Raw genomic sequence first — 18,033 nt, 5'->3', positions numbered from 1 at the left:
ATCTATATATGTCTGTCTGTCTCTCTCACACTCTCTACTATATCTATCTAGATATACCTACCATCCATTCATCTGTCGTAAACAATGCTGTGTTAGGTCTTCGATCTGGTTGAGGGGCCTGAAAAATTAATGCCAGAGTTGGGGGCTGCATTTGAGGAGAGAAGGGGGCACATTTGATTCCACCCACCATCGGATTTTATGGAACGGATCCCAGGCATCGAAGAAACGGCAAATTGGGGGGGGGGGAAAGCAATGGGAAATTGGGGTTTCTTGGTTGATAACGGACAGCAAACAAACTCCATATTTACACCCTCTCCCTAAAAAAGTTTTTTAATGAAAGCAAACACCCCCCCTTTTTTTATTTACAAAGGAGCAACCTAGGCCCCAAAGAATGGGTCACTAGCTTCCACAATCCAAGACTTTTGCAGAAAACGGAGGGGGCGGGGGGGGGGGGAAGCAGAGCTGGATGTTTCCTCTACAGCGGACAGTCATGAAGTCAACGTTTGAGTGGAAAGCGCTGATTTTGTTCTCCCGGCTGTTGCTAGGCAGGATTCTGCGTGGCCTTTGCCTTGTAGAGAGGTATCAGGCCCCTGATCTCCAAAAATGTCCTTCCTTTTGTTTCAGGGATAATCTTCCAGATGTAAATAAAAGTCACCAAGCTTACAGGGCTGGCCAGGAGGAGGCTGTAAGGCCCGACGAAGTACTGTAGGACAAAGGAGAAAGTTTGATAGCCAAAGGGATCTACTGGATCTCTTTAGACAAAGGTCCACGCCGAGGGGGGTCCTTTTCCAAACCCCTCCTACCCCAGCAAGTTTAAGATGGGTGGACTTCAAATCCCAGAATTCCCCAGCCAGCAAGCTCTAAAGAATGTGGACTTCAACTCCCAGAATTCCCCAGCCACCATGCTTTTAGGTATGTGGACTTCAAATCCCAGAATTCCCCAGCCAGCAAGCTCTAAAGAGTGTGGACTTCAACTCCCAGAATTCCCCAGCCACCATGCTTTTAGGTATGTGGACTTCAACTCCCAGAATTCCCCAGCCAGCAAGCTCTAAAGAGTGTGGACTTCAACTCCCAGAATTCCCCAGCCACCATACTCTAAAGAGTGTGGACTTCAACTCCCAGAATTCCCCAGCCACCATGCTTTCAGGTATGTGGACTTCAACTCCCAGAATTCCCCAGCCAGCAAGCTCTAAAGAGTGTGGACTTCAACTCCCAGAATTCCCCAGCCACCATGCTTTCAGGTATGTGGACTTCAACTCCCAGAATTCCCCAGCCAGCAAGCTCTAAAGAGTGTGGACTTCAACTCCCGGAATTCCCCACCCACCATGCTTTTAGGTATGTGGACTTCAACTACCAGAATTCCCCAGCCAGCAAGCTCTAAAGAGTGTGGACTTCAACTCCCAGAATTCCCCAGCCACCATGCTCTAAAGAATGTGGACTTCAACTCCCAGAATTCCCCAGCCACCATGCTTTTAGGTATGTGGACTTCAACTCCCAGAATTCCCCAGCCAGCAAGCTCTAAAGAGTGTGGACTTCAACTCCCAGAATTCCCCAGCCACCATGCTCTAAAGAATGTGGACTTCAACTCCCAGAATTCCCCAGCCACTATGCTCTAAAGAGTGTGGACTTCAACTCCCAGAATTCCCCAGCCACCATGTTCTAAGATGTGTGGACTTCAACTCCCAGAATTCCTAGAATTCCCTAGCACAGCTGGCTGGGGAATTCTGGGCATTGAAGTCCCTATATCTTAAACTTGTCCAGCTTGAAAAATATGGATTTAAAGCCTCTATTTACCCAGAATATGGATCACACAGCTGTAAACTGCTATCAATTACATTTCCAACGTTCACCCACCCCAGGAAAAGAAAATCCTGGTTTTCCAACCACTCTAATCATTTCTGGGTTTTTAAAAAAAGGGGGGGGGATTTCTGGGTGTCTTTTTATTTCTTACTCCGAGAGAAGTCCAAGAAATAGCTGCAGGTGGACTCACCTCTACGTAGACAAAGTTTAAGACGGTTAGGTAGTTCAGGAACCAGTGTAAAAATTGTCCGATGACGTACGCAGAGGCTCGGGAAGATTGCAGAAATAGCTCTCCAATTAGCAGGTTAATCAGGGAACCTGAGACACCCCCCAAAAAAAGAAGGAGCAAAGGCGGGAGGGAGGGGGGGAGGAAGGAAGGAAGGAAAAGAGGGAAGGGGAGTGGAAAAAGGAGGGAGGGGGGAAAAGAGGGAGGGGAGGAAGGAAGGAAGGAAGGAAAAGAGGGAGGGGGAGGGGAAAAAGGAGGAAGGGGGGAAAAGAGGGAGGGGAGGGAGGGAGGAAGGAAGGAAGGAAAAGAGGGAGGGGGAGGGGAAAAAGGAGGGAGGGAGAAAAAGAGGGAGGGGAGGGAGGAAGGAAGGAAGGAAAAGAGGGAGGGGGAGGGGAAAAAGGAGGGAGGGGGGAAAAGAGGGAGGGGAGGGAGGAAGGAAGGAAGGAAAGAAGGAAGGAAGGAAGGAAAAGAGGGAGGGGGAGGGGGAAAAGGAGGGAGGGGGGAAAAGAGGGAGGGGGGAGGAAGGAAGGAAGGAAAAGAGGGAGGGGGAGGGGGAGGGGAAAAAGGAGGGAGGGGGGAAAAGAGGGAGGGGAGGGAGGAAGGAAGGAAGGAAGGAAGGAAAAGAGGGAGGGGGAGGGGAAAAAGGAGGGAGGGGGGAAAAGAGGGAGGGGAGGGAGGAAGGAAGGAAGGAAAAGAGGGAGGGGGAGGGGAAAAAGGAGGGAGGGGGGAAAAGAGGGAGGGGAGGGAGGAAGGAAGGAAGGAAGGAAGGAAGGAAAAGAGGGAGGGGGGAGGAAGGAAGGAAAAGAGAGGGGGAGGGAAGAGAAAAAAGGAGGGAGGGAGGAAGGAAAAGGGAGGGAGGAATGGGGGAAAGGAGAGAGGGAGGAAAAGAAGGAGGGGAGGATAGTGGGAGGGAGGGGAGAATTGAGGCAGGGAAGAAGGAAGGAAACGAGAGGGGGAGGGAGGAGAGAAAAGGAGGGAGGGAAGAAGGAAAAGGGGGAGGAAGGGAGGGAGGGAGGGAGGGAGAAAAAGGAGGGAGGGAGGAAAAGAGGGAGGGGAGGATGGAGGAAAGAAGGAAGGAAAACAGAGGGGGGGAAGAGAAAAAGGAGGGACAGAGGCAGGAAAAGAGGGAGGCAGGAAAAGAGGGAGGGAGGGAGGAAGGAAGGAAAAGAGGGAGGGGGAGGGCAAAAAGGAGGGAGGGAGGAAAAAAGGGAGGGGAGGGAGGAAGGAAGGAAGGAAAAGAGGGGGAGGGAAGAGAAAAAGGAGGGAGGGAGGAAGGAAAAAGGGGAGTGGAAGGGGGAAAGGAAGGAGGGAGGAAAAGAGGGAGGGGAGGAGGGAGGGAGGATGGAGAGAAGGGAGGGAGGAAGGAAAAGAGGGAGAGAGGGAGGAAAAGGGAGGGAAGGAGAAAAAAGGGAGAGAGGGAGGCGGGGAAGGGAGGAAAACAAGAAGGGAGGAAAAAAAGGAGGGAGGGAGAGAGGGAGGGAGGGAAAGAAAGAAGGAAGGAAGGGAGAAAAGGAAGGAAAAGAAGGAGGGAGGGGAAAAAGAGGGAGGGAGGAAAAGAAGGAAGGAAGGGAGAAAAGGAAGGAAAAGAAAGAGGGAAGGAAGGAGGGGGACAAAGAGGGATTGAGGGAGAGAGAGGAGTGAGTTTTAAAATAACCATTTCTCTTCTCTAAATTACACCTCTGAAGTTTTCCTTCTGGCTTTCCAAGAAAAGCAATGGGGATTGCTCCCTGAATTTGGGGGTGCTTCCTCGCTTGGGGTGTGGGGCGACCCAGTCGTCCGCTCCAAGAAGGCCACTGAGATCCCTGCAGTGACCCCAAAACAGCCCAGCCCTCTTGCTTCCCCCCCCCCCCAAGAAGGGTAGCCATTCAATCCCCCAGGTTTTGAGGTTTTGGTGCTTCAACGCATGGCCTGTTTGTCTCTAGGGTACAGTCAGCCCTCGACCACCACCGAGCCCTCAATTTCTGTTGCTAAGCAAAGCAGCCATTAAGCAAGTTCTACCGCGTCTTGTCAACCTTCCTCGCCCCCGTTGTTAAGCGAATCACTGCAGTTGTTAATGAGACCGTTGTTAAGCGGATCTGGCTTCCCCATGAACTTGGCTGGACAGAAAGTCGCAAAAAAAAAAAGGATTGCATGACCCCTGGACATTACAGCCAGGATATAAATACATGCCAGTTGCCAATTTTGATCACATCACACACACTCAGACACACACACACACACACACACACACACACACACACCTGGGGATGCTGCAACTGTTATGTGAAAACTGGTGTCACAGCTCCCATTATTTTTCAGTATCATCATAATTTTGGTCATTAAACCGATAGTTGAGGACTAAAGTAAAGGCAAAGCTTCCCCTCGCACATATGTGCTAGTCATTCCTGACTCTAGGGGGCGGTGCTCATCTCCGTTTCAAAGCCGAAGAGCCAGCGCTGTCCGAAGACGTCTCCGTGGTCATGTGGCCGGCATGACTCAACGCCTGAAGCCGCACGGAATGCTGTTACCTTCCCACCAAAGGGGGTTCCCATTTTTATACTTGCATTTTGTACCTGCTTTCGAACTGCTAGGTTGGCAGAAGCTGGGACAAGTCACGGGAGCTCCCTCCGTTACGTGGCGCTTAGGGATTCGAACCGCCAAACTGCCGACCTTTCTGATCGACAAGCTCAGAGTCTTAGCTGCTGAGCCACCACGTCCCTCTCACATCAACCAATTGATTAGAGGTAGTTGAGGACTACCTCTAATCAATTGGGTAATTTTAAAGTCACATATATTACAACACATATATATATGTTGTATTTGTGCTGATAAATAAATAAAGGGAGACTAGTATAGATCTATTTCAACCTATTTAGCTCTCATCAGCTAGCCATACCCTTACTAGGAATCGAACCAGGGCTGTATTGCATATTAGGCCGATGTAATTGCCACTAAGCCACAGGCTCTCTTCCTTATCAGCTAGGCCAGGGAAATAGGTATGTATTTGTATTTGGGCATACCAGGGGTTGTAACACAAATACATTTATTTATTTATTTTTTATTTATTTATTTATTTATTTATTTATTTATTTATTTATTTGTGTGTGTGTGTGTGTGTGTGTGTGTGTGTGTGTGTGTGTGTAAATCACAGGCCCGGGTGCGAATCTAGACGATTGACATCCAGGCGGCCAAACCTACCCCACTAACGCAGATACTTACTTGGCCCGATAGCATGGATGAACAGGAAAATGTTGACAAGGATGTTGTTGAAGAATGACAACCAAGCAAATTTTTCCTGCAGAGGTGGGGGGAAATGTTTTTTTTAAAAAAAGTAGAATAGAATAGAGTAGAGTAGATAGGTAGAGTAGAGTAGAATAGACTAGAATAGAATAGAATAGAGTAGAGTGGAGTAGTTAAGAGTAGAATAGAATAGAGTAAGAATAGAATAGAATAGAATAGTTAGAGTAGAGTAGGGTAGGGTAGGGTAGGATAGAGTAGAGTAGAATAGAATAGAATAGAGTAGTTAAGAGTAGAATAGAGTAGTTAGAATAGAATAGAATAGAGTAGTTAGAATAGAATAGAGTAGAGTAGAGCAGAATAGTATAGTATAGAGTAGAGTAGAGTAGAGTAGAGTAGAGTAGAGTAGAATAATATAGAATAGACTAGAGTAGAGTAGAGTAGAGTAGAGTAGTTAGAGTAGAATAGAGTAAGAATAGAATGGAATAGAATAGAATAGAATAGAGTAGTTAGAGTAGAGTAGAGTAGAGTAGAGTAGGGTAGGATAGAGTAGAGTAGAATAGAATAGAATAGAGTAGAGTAGTTAAGAGTAGAATAGAATAGTTAGAATAGAATAGAATAGAGTAGTTAGAATAGAATAGAGTAGAGCAGAATAATATAGTATAGAATAGAGTAGAGTAGAGTAGTGTAGAGTAGAGTAGAATAGTATAGAATAGACTAGAGTAGTGTAGAGTAGTGTAGAGTAGAATAGAATAGAGTAGTTAGAATAGAATAGAGTAGAGTAGAGTAGAATAGAATAGGATAGAAGAGAGTAGAGTAGAGTAGTTAGAGTAGAATAGAGTAGAATAGAATAATATAGAATAGAGTAGAGTAGAATAGAATAGTATAAAATAGAATAGAGTAGAGTAGTTAGAATAGAATAGAGTAGAGTAGAGTAGAGCAGAATAGAATAGTATAGAATAGAGTAGAATAGAGTAGAATAGAGTAGAATAGAGTAGAATAGAATAGAATAGAATAGAGCTGGAAGGGACCTTGGGGGTCTTCTAGTCCAGCCCCTTGCTCAAGCAGGAGAACCTAGACCATCTCAGACAAGTGACTGTCCAGTCTCTTCTTAAAAACCTCCAGGGATGGAGCTCCCCATAACTTCTGGTGGCAAGCTGTTAATTGTCCTCCCTGTTAGAAAGTTTCTCCTTAATTCCAGGTTGCTTCTCTTCTTGATTCGTTTCCATCCATCATTTCTTGTCCTGCCTTCAGATGCTTTGGGAAATAAATTGACTCCCTCTTCTTTGTGGCAGCCCCTCAAATACTGGAAGACTGCTATCATGTCACCCCTAGTCCTTCTTTTCTCTAGACTAGCCAGACCCCAAAGAGCCGTTCTTCAAGCCACAGTATTACGTTTCGTCTGACCGAAACTCCAGAGTCGAGGAAGCATTTTCCTAAACCATCCTGAGATGGCAGAAATTAAAAGTCCAGACTTCTGGTGTCTGGAAGCAGCTCCCTTTAAAAGTTGTCCTGAGGGCCACAAGATTTAGGCCACAAGAAAAACGAAATGCACAGGTACACTATAGGTGGTACCTTGCTCAATAGGAGTAACTGTGAGAGGGATCTTGGAGTCCTAGTGGACAACCATTTAAATAGGACCCAGCCGTGTGCAGCAGCTGCCAAAAAAGCCAACACAGTTCTAGGCTGCATCAACAGAGGGATAGAATCAAGATCACGTGAAGGGTTAATACCACTTTATAATGCCTTGGTAAGGTCACACTTGGAATACGGCATCCAGTTTTGGTCGCCACGATGTAGAAAAGATGTGGAGACTCTAGAAAGAGTGCAGAGAAGAGCAACAAAGAGGATTAGGGGACTGGAGGCTAAAACATATGAAGAACGGTTGCAGGAACCTGGTAGGTCTAGTTTAATGAAAAGAAGGACTAGGGGAGACATGATAGCATTGTTCCAATATCTCAGGGGTTGCCACAAAGAAGAGGGAGTCAAACTATTCTCCAAAGCACCCGAGGGCAGGACAAGAAGCAAAATGGGTGGAAACTAATCAAGGAGAGAAGCAACCTAGAACTGAGGAGAAATTTCCTGACAGTGAGAACCATCAATCAGTGGAACAAGTTGCCTCCAGAGATTGTGAATGCCCCAACACTGGAAGTTTTTAAGAAGATGTTGGACGACCGTTTGTCTGAAGTGGTGTAGGGTTTCCTGCCTAGGCAGGGGGTTGGACTAGAAGACCTCCGAGGTCCCTTCCAACTCTGTGATTCTAAATTCTAAAATCCCATCCTTTCTGAGCAACTTCCCCCCTGTCACATACCTGTAGATCTCGGGTCACCGTGAGTAAGAGGCAGAAGATTGTGGACATCCCAAATCCAACGAGAAGCTGGGTTTTTCTTCCTTTCCTGTCCACAATGTACATCTGTAAAATGGGAGGCAGGGGGCAGAAATGGAATAAACCACCACCCACTGGCTTCACTCCTAGCTCAGGACAGAGAACACCTAGTGGTCTGTTTTCCACCTCCATTCAGCTTCCCCCCCCCCTCAAAAAAAAGGCCAAAGCCGCCACGGTTTGATTTCAGCTCAGGAGAGAGAATCTCAAAAAGGAAGGTAGGAAAAATAAACCAGGATTCAGCCTCCCGATGGCTATTTTGTACAACTGAAAAGCTACGTCTGGCTTGTTCAACAAAAGAGGGTTAAAAAATGAACGTGGAGATGGAGATGGAGGAGGAGGAAGAGGAGGAGAGGAAGAAGAAGAGGAGGAGGAGGAAGAGGAAAAGGAGGATGAGGAGGAAGTAGAAGAAGAAAGAGGAAGAAGAGGAGGAAAAGCAGGAGGAAGAGGGAGAAGAGGAGGAAAAGGAAGAAGAGAAGAAAGGAAGAAGAGGAGGAAAAGCAGGAGGAAAAGGGAGAAGAGGGGGAAAAGGAAGAAGAGAAGAGGAAAAGGAGGAGAAAGAGGAAGAAGAAGAGGAGGAAGAAGAAGAGGAGGAGGAGGAAGAGGAGGAGGAAGAGGAAGAAGTGAAGGAGGAAAAGGAGGAGAAAGAGGAGGAAGAAGAAGAGGAGGAGGAGGAGGAAGAGGAGAAGGAAGAGGAAGAAGAAGAGGAAAAGGAGGAGGAAGAGGAGGAAGAAGAAGAGGAGGAGGAAGAAGAGGTGTAGAAAATGAAGAAGAAGAAGAGAAGGAGGAAGAGGAAGAAGAGGAGGAGGAAGAAGAAGAGGAGAAGAAGAGGAGGAAGAGGAGGAGGAAGAAGAGGAGGAAGAGGAAGAAGAAGAAGAGGAGGAGGAGGAGGAGGAGGAGAAAGATGAAGAAGAAGAGGAGGAGGAGGAGAAAAGGAGGAGGAAGAGGAAGCAGAGGAGGAAGAAGAGGAGAAGGAGGAGGAGGAGAGGCTCACCCCATATAAGGTAGCCATGATTAGCAGGGCAGTTGTCATCATTTGGAAATATCGGGCGTTTTTGTGGCTTAACCCCGTGGAATAGAGCATTTCCTCCATGAAGAGGTAGATCTAAAAGAAAACCAGCACAATTAAGAGGACTTGGCTTCCAGACATGCTCAGAAGGTCTTCATCATTATTGTTCATTGTGAGACCGAGAACCACCTGGTAGATACTTTCCATGAAGCTTAACACAAAGCCACCACAGGCAACTTGGCACCACCCAAGTTATTCAGGCAGAGGTGGAATTCAGCCGGTTCGGATCGGTTCAGCAGAACTGGTTCGATCAACCGGCTAATCTCACCACTGGCTGGCCCTGCCCCTGCCCATTTTTTGGAGCTTTTTTGGCCATTTGGGAGGGGGGGCATTTTGGGCCCGTTTCGGATGTTCAATAGTAGTAAATAGAAAATAGAAAGGGAAATTGTACCTTGTTGAAGCCTTTGAAGCGAGTGGCCGGGAGGCGGGGCTGGGTGTGATGAGTGACATCAAGTTGGCCATGCCCACCCGGTCACATGACCACCTGGCCACGCCTACCCCGCCAGTCATTCGGGCAGAGAAACGGTTGTTAAATTATTTGAATCCCACCACGGATTCAGGGCCACCAGAAAGAACTTTCACCCGACCCATCACATTATGGCGATGATGCTCAGCTTATGATGAGTTCCAGAGACCGCCCTTCCCTTACCACATTGACACCGGAAAGCTGCTGGCCTGTTTCTACAATCGCCACCGAAAACAGTTGCCAACGGAGAGGACGATAAGCCAGCAACTGCAAAGTGCTCATCTTCTTCTCGTCCTTTTCAAAAATGTCCTCCCGTCGGAGTTCCTCCAGTTCATCGTCAATGTTGCTCTGGGACCTGATGTGGCTCAGGACTGGAAAGAAGAAACAGAAAAAACCCTCCAAGGCTGAAGGTTGAGGTTGAAGTGGGCCGAGGATACAGGATACAGGATACTGTTGTCACCTAGGGTTCTCCGAAAAGCACGAGGCCGAGTCCTGGTCCCGACAAAACTCATTTTATTAAACGAAGGTGATTGCCTCTCGTTCACATTCAGCAAAGACCTGGCAAACAGTCTTTCAAAGGAGTATTTATAACTGCAGACCATATCTATCTTGGAAAGCTGCCATGTACTGTGAATATTTCCCAAATGCAGTGCTGTGCAAGGAAAGACTGGGCACAGATGAGTGACCCACCAGAAGTTCTGAAGGACCAAGCCGGGTCCAGACCCTCCTGGAGATAATTTATTTATGTGGCCACTAAGGATCAACAACAACTTGATGGCACATAATCAATGAGGAGTTACCACCTTTGACCAGTCCACATTTTGGACATATCCTAGAGTTTTGGCTTGTTTAAACACTATACACGCTGCCAGAAGTTTAAATATGGGTCCATCCCAACCTTATCAGATACCTTCTCTGGCTTCTTCTTCTTCTTTCTTCTGAATGAACAGGTACCTTGGACTTTCAGGGCAGGAAGGAAGCAGGAGGATCTGCCAGATCGCCAACAGCCCAGGCAAGCTCACCAGGACTGGCCAACCTGCATGAACAGAATTAAGTGGCCAAAAGAGGTGACGTAATCCTGACCTTTCCCCCCTTATCAAGAGGAAAGGGACATTACCTTCTACGGTGCCCAGTAATTCAGGAAAGGCAAATATTTGAGCTATTTGGACCCCGATCACCAAAAAGAAATGGGGTATCATACCAATGGAACCCCTCAAACCCAGGGGGCTGGTCTCTAGGAGAATCATAGGAATCACGCTGGAGAAAATACCTGGGGAACAAAAACATGTTCAGACGTTCTTCCTTGCAAAAAAGATTTTCCTTTCAAATTCATTCTTAAATATACATTCTTATAATTGCTATTTAGCATTTGTCAACTCATATCATTTTTCCGCCTGCGTATTTACATTTTCATACTTCATTTCCCCTCCCCCTGATTTAATATGTCGTCTGAGATTTGTTTTATGCTTCGTTCCTTTCTCTTTCTCTTTGCATCTTTTTTCAAGCCAATCAAAAAAATCACCCCATGCCCTGTAAGTACACTGATTCCTCCTTGTCCTTTATTCTCAATGTCAACCTGTTCATTTCTGCACAATCTAATATCTTCTTTATTACCTCCCTTTCCGATGGGGGTTTTGTCTGCTTTCCAATGTTGTGCAAATACAATTCTAGCTGCTGTTATTATCTGTACAATCAAATATGAATCTTCTTTACTATATTTCTCTGGTAGAATACCCAATAAGAATACCTCCGGCTTAAACTCTACAGCCTGATGTATCATTCTCTCTAACCATGTTTGTATTTTAACCCAATAGCTTTTTGCGCTCCTAACACGCCCATAATATGTTCCTGGCAATTGGTGACGTTTCAGATGTTCAGAAGAACTTCATCGTCACATAGCCCTGGTGGACTTCAACTCCCAGAACTCCTCAGCAAGACATTCCGACTGTGGGATTCTGGGAGTTGGTCCACAAGTCTCAACGTTGCCAAGGTTGGAGGCCCCTCCTTCCCTAGAGAGGAACCCACCAAGAATCCCTTGTCCCCAAATTTACACGGAGTGAGTTTGGAGTCACGGTGAAGGTGCTGGAGTAGACGTGAAGTCTAGACGACCAGATGGGGAGCTTTGGACCAGATGTGTTGTCCTGGAACCAACCCACTTCCCAAGACTGTTGTTGTGAGAAAAAACAGGAGGGGGAAGGAATATTATGCACACCACCTTGGGTTGTATGAGATGGGGGATCAACCCAATCAATCAATCAACCAACCAACCAACCAATCAACATGGTTAGTTTGAAGCAACCGGATGGCCGAACCTTTGAAAATATTGTTGGCTTCAAGTCAACTCCAACAATAAAGATGGTGGCTATAGACATGGGATTAGAACCTTTTTTTAAAGGAAGGCATGTCCCAGCCTTCCTTTACTCCTGAATCAGAATAGAGCTGGAACGGACCATGGTAGTCTTCTACTCCAGCCTCCTGTTCAAGGGAGGGAATGGGGATTTTGCAGTATCCTTCCCCTGGAGTGGTGGAGGGAATGGGGATTTTACAATATCCTTCCCCTGGAGTGGGGAGGGAATGGGGATTTTACAATGTCCTTCCCCTGGAGTGGGGAGGGAATAGAGATTTTGCAGTATCCTTCCCCTGGAGTGGGGAGGGAATGGAGATTTTGCAGTATCCTTCCCCTGGAGTGGAGAGGGAATGGAGATTTTGCAGTAACCTTCCCCTGGAGTGGTGGAGGGAATGGAGATTTTGCAGTAACCTTCCCCTGGAGTGGGGAGGGAATGGGGATTTTACAATGTCCTTCCCCTGGAGTGGGTAGGGAATGGAGATTTTGCAGTATCCTTCCCCTGGAGTGGGGAGGGAATGGGGATTTTGCAGTAACCTTCCCCTGGAGTGGTGGAGGGAATGGGGATTTTACAATGTCCTTCACCTGGAGTGGGGAGGGGATGGAGATTTTGCAGTATCCTTCCCCTGGAGTGGGGAGGGAATGGAGATTTTGCAGTAACCTTCCCCTGGAGTGGTGGAGGGAATGGAGATTTTGCAGTAACCTTCCCCTGGAGTGGGGAGGGAATGGGGATTTTACAATGTCCTTCACCTGGAGTGGGTAGGGAATGGAGATTTTGCAGTATCCTCCCCCTGGAGTGGGGAGGGAATGGGGATTTTGCAGTATCCTTCCCCTGGAGTGGTGGAGGGGATGGAGATTTTGCAGTAACCTTCCCCTGGAGTGGTGGAGGGAATGGAGATTTTACAATGTCCTTCCCCTGGAGTGGGGAGGGAATGGGGATTTTACAATGTCCTTCACCTGGAGTGGGTAGGGAATGGAGATTTTGCAGTATCCTTCCCCTGGAGTGGTGGAGGGAATGGAGATTTTGCAGTAACCTTCCCCTGGAGTGGTGGAGGGAATGGGGATTTTACAATATCCTTCCCCTGGAGTGGTGGAGGGAATGGGGATTTTGCAATATCCTTCCCCTGGATTGGGGAAGGATAGTAAAAAAAAAAAGAATTTCATCACTGGATTTAGCCTTCTCTTTACTCGGGTATGAGTGTGTGTGTGTGTTTCAACGTGAAATGACCCACTCCCATCCAGCCAACTCACCCATTGAGATGCCAATAAGGAAACGTGCAATCATGGCAATGATGAATCCATGATGAATGTTGGCCCAAATCATCAACATGGAACACACCAAGGAAATATAATTATCCGTCATCATGGTCCATTTCCTGAAGACACAACAGAAATAAATGGTGAACTTCAGAGGTCTCCTCCATCTTAGGTTGTATTAGAGAAGACAAGGACCGGTGGTGGAAGAAAGAATTGGGGGTCCTAATGAAGTGGACACGGTGGCTCAGTGGCTAAGATGCTGAGCTTGTCAATTAGAAAGCTCGATAGTTCGGCGGTTCGAATCCCTAGCGCCGCATAACGGAGGGAGCTCCCGTGACTTGTCCCAGCTTCTGCCAACCTAGCAGTCCGAAAGCACGTAAAAAATGCAAGTAGACAAATAGGGACCACCTTTGGTGGGAAGGGAACAGCGTTCCGTGCGCCTTCGGCGTTGAGTCATGCCGGCCACATGACCACGGAGACGTCTCCGGACAGCGCTGGCTCTTCGGCTTTGAAACGGAGATGAGCACCGCTCCCTAGAGTCGGGAACGAATAGTACATATGCGCGAGGGGAACCGTTACCTTTACCTAATGAGGTGGAAAACCCCATGTTAGGGTTCACTTGTTCAAATTTAATTTGTCCAGGAATGATAAGCAACTGTCTAACAGGTGCTTTAATCATGGTTTTTATTCATTTACACCAACATTCTCTGAGTTTGCACACAACGCTCAATGATATAAACCAGGAAGTGATATTTTTATTTAGCGGTTTCGGGATTAAAGTATCTGGAACCTTAAACAATCTCAGTTGTTGACATTTTGACCAACAATCTTCATTCTGTCCTCAGGGTCCTGGACTGCCCACACCATGGCTTCATGGGACCCTCGTTTACTCAAGCCATCATGTTCACTCAACATGTTTATGGACTCCAGGACTGGCTTGGCACTAAGCCGTTAAACAGGGTTAACCAATGGTAACAAACCACTAAACATAGCTTGGTGTCCGCTGGGAAGTCAGAGTTGGAAACCAAGACCAAACTTTTAGTAATTTTGCCCATAGGAGTGAGGTTATAAGGTAGAGGTTCCCCTCGTGCCAGTCGTTCCCGACTCTAGGGGGCGGTGCTCATCTCCGTTTCAAAGCCGAAGAGCCAGCGCTGTCCGAAGATGTCTCCGTGGTCATGTGGCCAGCATGACTCAACGCCGAAGGCGCATGGAACGCTGTTCCCTTCCCACCAAAGGTGGTTCCTATTTTCCTATTTGCAGTTTTACCTGCTTTCGAACTGCTAGGTTGGTAGAAGATGGGACAAGTAACGGGAGCTCACTCCGTTACGCGGCACTAGGGATTCGAACCGCCAAACTGCCGACGTTTATGATCGACAATCTCAGCATCTTAGCCGCTGAGCCACCGCATCCCACGTATTAAGCAAGTGAGGGTATGCACTTGCTTAATTTCCAGTTCTTCCCCCCCCCCCCAATTGAATGAACCATTGTTTGTTAAAAGCAATCACTTAACAACTATTAAGAAAGATGCAAAGGTGTAGAAACAATGGGAATAATGGGAAAACTCATTCATTCTGCAAGCAGACACAGCTGCTTTAATGAGCCTCAAACCTCACTTCGATCAATTCTCCTTCTTGGAGAACATCAAATTTCAAATCCAACTATCTTGGCTTCTGAATGCGAACTTCAACCTACATTTCTGGGAACGGGCAAATATGTCTTTCCTTTCTTCTCTTTCCCTTCTTTCAGAGGTGGTATTCGGCCGGTTCGGGCCGGTTCAGGAGAACAGGTAGCTCCAACTCCAGCTGGCCCCGCCGACCCGCTCTCACTCTATCCTGTCCTTTATTTCCTGCTTTCTAGCTCATCTCAATCGCGCGGCACAGCTGATTCCCCCCCTCGCTGTTCTACTTAACTGATTTGGAAAGAAAGCAGCTGAGCTTCTAAATGCGGCATCTTCAGTACTTTAGGAGCACTCTCACCGAACCGGACGGGTCCTCCCAGCAACCCAAATCCATTTACCTGCCGAATTTATCCACCAGGACTCCGACAAGAAGCGAGCCCACCATGGCTCCGAGTGGGAACAGGCTGCTCGCGAAACCGACCAACACCTCGTCGTGAATTGTGTCGTTTGCACCGGACTTCTCTTTCGCACTGTGCTTTGTTAGGTTATAAAATGCCCTGAGGAGCTGGAAGGAAGGAAGGAGTAGCGGAAATAGAGACCACCAAGAAAATGCAGACAGTTGGCAACTGACTCGTGTTTATGACGGTCGTAGCATCCCGGGGGTTGGGTTCACGTGGTCCCCTTTTGCGACCTTCCAACATGCCAAATCAACGGGGAAGCCAGATTCGCTTAGCGGCCATGCCTCTAACTGAACAACCGCAACGATTCGCTCAATAGCAGCGCCAAGGAAGTTAGTAAAAGGAAGCAAATCTCGCTTAACAATCGTCTCGCGCAGCAACAGAGGTTTTGGGCTCAAGTATGGCCATAAGGCAAGGAGTTACCTGTAACAATAAATGGCTGAGACCAGAAAGCTTCCCTTTGCGCTATTCCCCGCGTCTTGCGGGACAGGTTTGTAAACTAACCAATGGATTTTAAAAAAAACCCCAAAGGTGACAAATATCGTCCCGATTTGTCGCATCTGAGCTGGCGAAGGTCACACTCACCTTAGTGTCCGAGTAGCAGAGCCAGTGGTTGTAACCCAGCTGGAGCGAGGCTAAGCCCGTTGCAAAGACAAGGTGGTGTGAGGTTTCTGTAAGCTTTCAAGGAAAAAAGAAGAAGACAAGGAGAGGTCTCGACTTGAACGCAAATCTCCGTATTGTTTTAAAGCACAGATGCAGATATTTCTCTCTCTGGGCACCTTGAGAATGTATCTGCTGAACAAAACTCCGCATTGGCGAACAGGAAAGGCATCTGGCCAGTAAATACTCAACTCCATTCAGTTGCCCAGAATCACACCGGATTCTGGGGTTGTTAAAGATGATGATATAGATAGTCCTCAACAGACAATTCTCTCTCTGAGAATATACTTCAGGGGTAGGTTCCTACCAGTTCAGCTCAGTTCGGTTGAACCGGTAGTGGTATGGTGGCCTGGGTCGTTGGAAGCGGCAGCAACCCAGGCCTGCCATGCCCCCAAACCCATCTTCCCTGGTCTCTTCTGCTTTCGCCGGCATGGGTCTGTGCATGAGCAGAACAGTTTTCAATCAACTGCGCATGTGCAAGCTAGCGCAAGTTAAGCGAGTAGCGCACGCACAAAACGCCCCCTCAGTGAACTGGTAGTAAACTGGTTAGGAACCTACTACTGATATACATATATATTTGTAGCACACAATCTGCACAAGCCAGGATTACAGCTAGCCAAGTTAGCCAGGGGAACAAATGCAAATCTGGTAAAAAAAAAAAAAAAAAGTAACCCGTACATTTAGAAGAGTTAACCCTCCTTTTCAGGGTGCAGGAAATAGGAGGTGACCCCAGTCAATATTTCAGCCAATGGCTAATAATAATAATAATAATAATAATAATAATAATAATAATAATAATAATAATAATAATAATAATAATAGGATAAAAGCCATTTAAAGCGTTTTATTTAGACTGTTATTTTATTCCCATTTTGTTTTAAATCGTATTTTATTCCCATTTCATTTTAAATTGTATTTATTCCCATTTCATTCTAAATTCGTTCCCATTTCATTTCAAATCGCATTTTATTCCAATTCCACTTTAAATGACTTTTATCCATTATTTTAGTAATCATTTGCTTCTGGAACTTTGCACTTTGATATGCCCCCAAGGGCTAATCAATCAATCAAATAAAACCAATGGCACCCAAAGATGAAAATCACAACCCATAGGAAAGTTTGATTTTAAAGATATTTTAAAACCCCTCCCCCCATTGCTAAGGTCTCCTACTGGGGCATTTACATACCGTATTTTCCAGAGTATAAGACACCCCAAAGTATAAGGCACACCTAGCTTTTGGGGAGGAAAAGAAGGGGGGGAAAGTCTGCCTCTGCCTCCCAGCAATTTGCCTCCTTGCAGCAAACAGCAAACAGAAGATATACACTGTTCGTGGTGTTACATTTCAGACTATACTTGTACAGATGCTGTTAAAATTGATGTGGCTTTCTGGAAGTATAGTTCTTCTTCGCTATTTAAAAGAAGATACAATAGCACTGGGCCTCTTCAGATCAAGCATTTATTTTAAAAAGCTTCTTCATTTTGTTCAGCTGTCTAGAACAATAATAAAGCAGTCTTTAAAAAATAAGTCTAATAATTCGAACATTCCATAGGCATTTGCAGTTATTGAGTTACCTCCTTGCAGCAAACAGCCTGTTTTAGTTTAGCCTGATTGGAAGGGGGGGAAAATCTGCCTCTGCCTCCCAGCAATTTGCCTCCTTGCAGCAAACAGCAGATTGCAGTTTCAGCAGGGGCCTCCTGATGATCAACTGTTTCAAGCTGTAGGGATTGCCATAGCGTATTGCCGCCTCCGCAAGCCTCATTTTCCCCGTTTGCTGCAAGGAGGTAAATTGCTGGGAGGGAGAGGCCAAAGGGTGGGGGCTGGTGGGTGGGTGGGGCTACATCCGGTGTATAAGACACACCCAAATTTTCACCCCCTTTTAGGGGGGGAAAGGTGCGTCTTATGCTCCGAAAAATACGGTACATTGACACAAATTTAAATTTAAATCCAGACAGGTCAGGTTGCATAGTTGATTGACTTCCTTGGAAATAACTTTTTGGCCAAACTTTGCTGCTCCGCTCAGAGGATACCCAGAGCCCAAGAGACAAATACATTTGTTAAATTATTATTTCTTATTATATAGCCTGGCTGTGCATTTCGTCCTGAAAGAATAGCATTTACCTGGGTCCACTCGCTCAAGAATATTGACTTATGTGCCTTGGCAATGCTTTCCATGGTTTATTTTGGGCAGGGAGCGTTTTGTGAGGACGACAATCACACCAAGCTACCTGGGAAGAAAAAGGAGAAAAGGCTGTTCAGACATCCAGGAAATGTATCCTTACATGTTGTTGTTGTTAGTTGCGAAGTCGTGTCCAGCCCATGGCGACCCCGTGGACCACGTTCCTCCAGGCCTTCCTGTCCTCCACCATCCTCTGGAGTCCATTTAAGCTCACGCTGACTGCTTGGGTGACTCCATCCATCCACCTCCTTCTCCATCGTCCCCTTCTTCTCTTGCCCTCTATCTTTCCCAGCATCAGGCTCTTCTCCAGGGAGTCCTTCTTCCTTCTCATCAGGTGGCCAAAGTCTTTGAGTTTCCT

At 46.7% G+C, this 18,033-nt stretch overlaps 1 protein-coding gene across 1 annotated transcript; it reads right to left on the bottom strand.

Moving 5' to 3' along the window:
- Positions 1 to 328: 328 nt before the first annotated feature.
- Positions 329 to 17,671, bottom strand: LOC309392740 (solute carrier family 2, facilitated glucose transporter member 5-like; the record flags this gene model as incomplete). The annotated part of the gene is made up of 12 exons (XM_081954170.1): positions 329 to 703; positions 1,991 to 2,118; positions 5,225 to 5,300; positions 7,554 to 7,655; positions 8,620 to 8,730; positions 9,344 to 9,531; positions 10,071 to 10,196; positions 10,278 to 10,430; positions 12,756 to 12,880; positions 14,778 to 14,944; positions 15,423 to 15,515; positions 17,618 to 17,671. 12 exons carry the CDS (start codon positions 17,669 to 17,671, stop codon positions 542 to 544), a joined length of 1,485 nt encoding a protein of 494 aa, XP_081810296.1. The 3' UTR covers positions 329 to 541.
- Between the last annotated feature and the right edge of the window lie 362 nt (positions 17,672 to 18,033).

Source organism: Natrix helvetica, assembly GCF_964273705.1.
Source record: "Natrix helvetica genome assembly, chromosome: 5".
NCBI classification, from domain to species: Eukaryota; Metazoa; Chordata; class Lepidosauria; order Squamata; family Natricidae; genus Natrix; species Natrix helvetica.
Note: the sequence above shows the minus strand (reverse complement) of the source record. Positions and strands in the feature narration are given on the sequence as shown.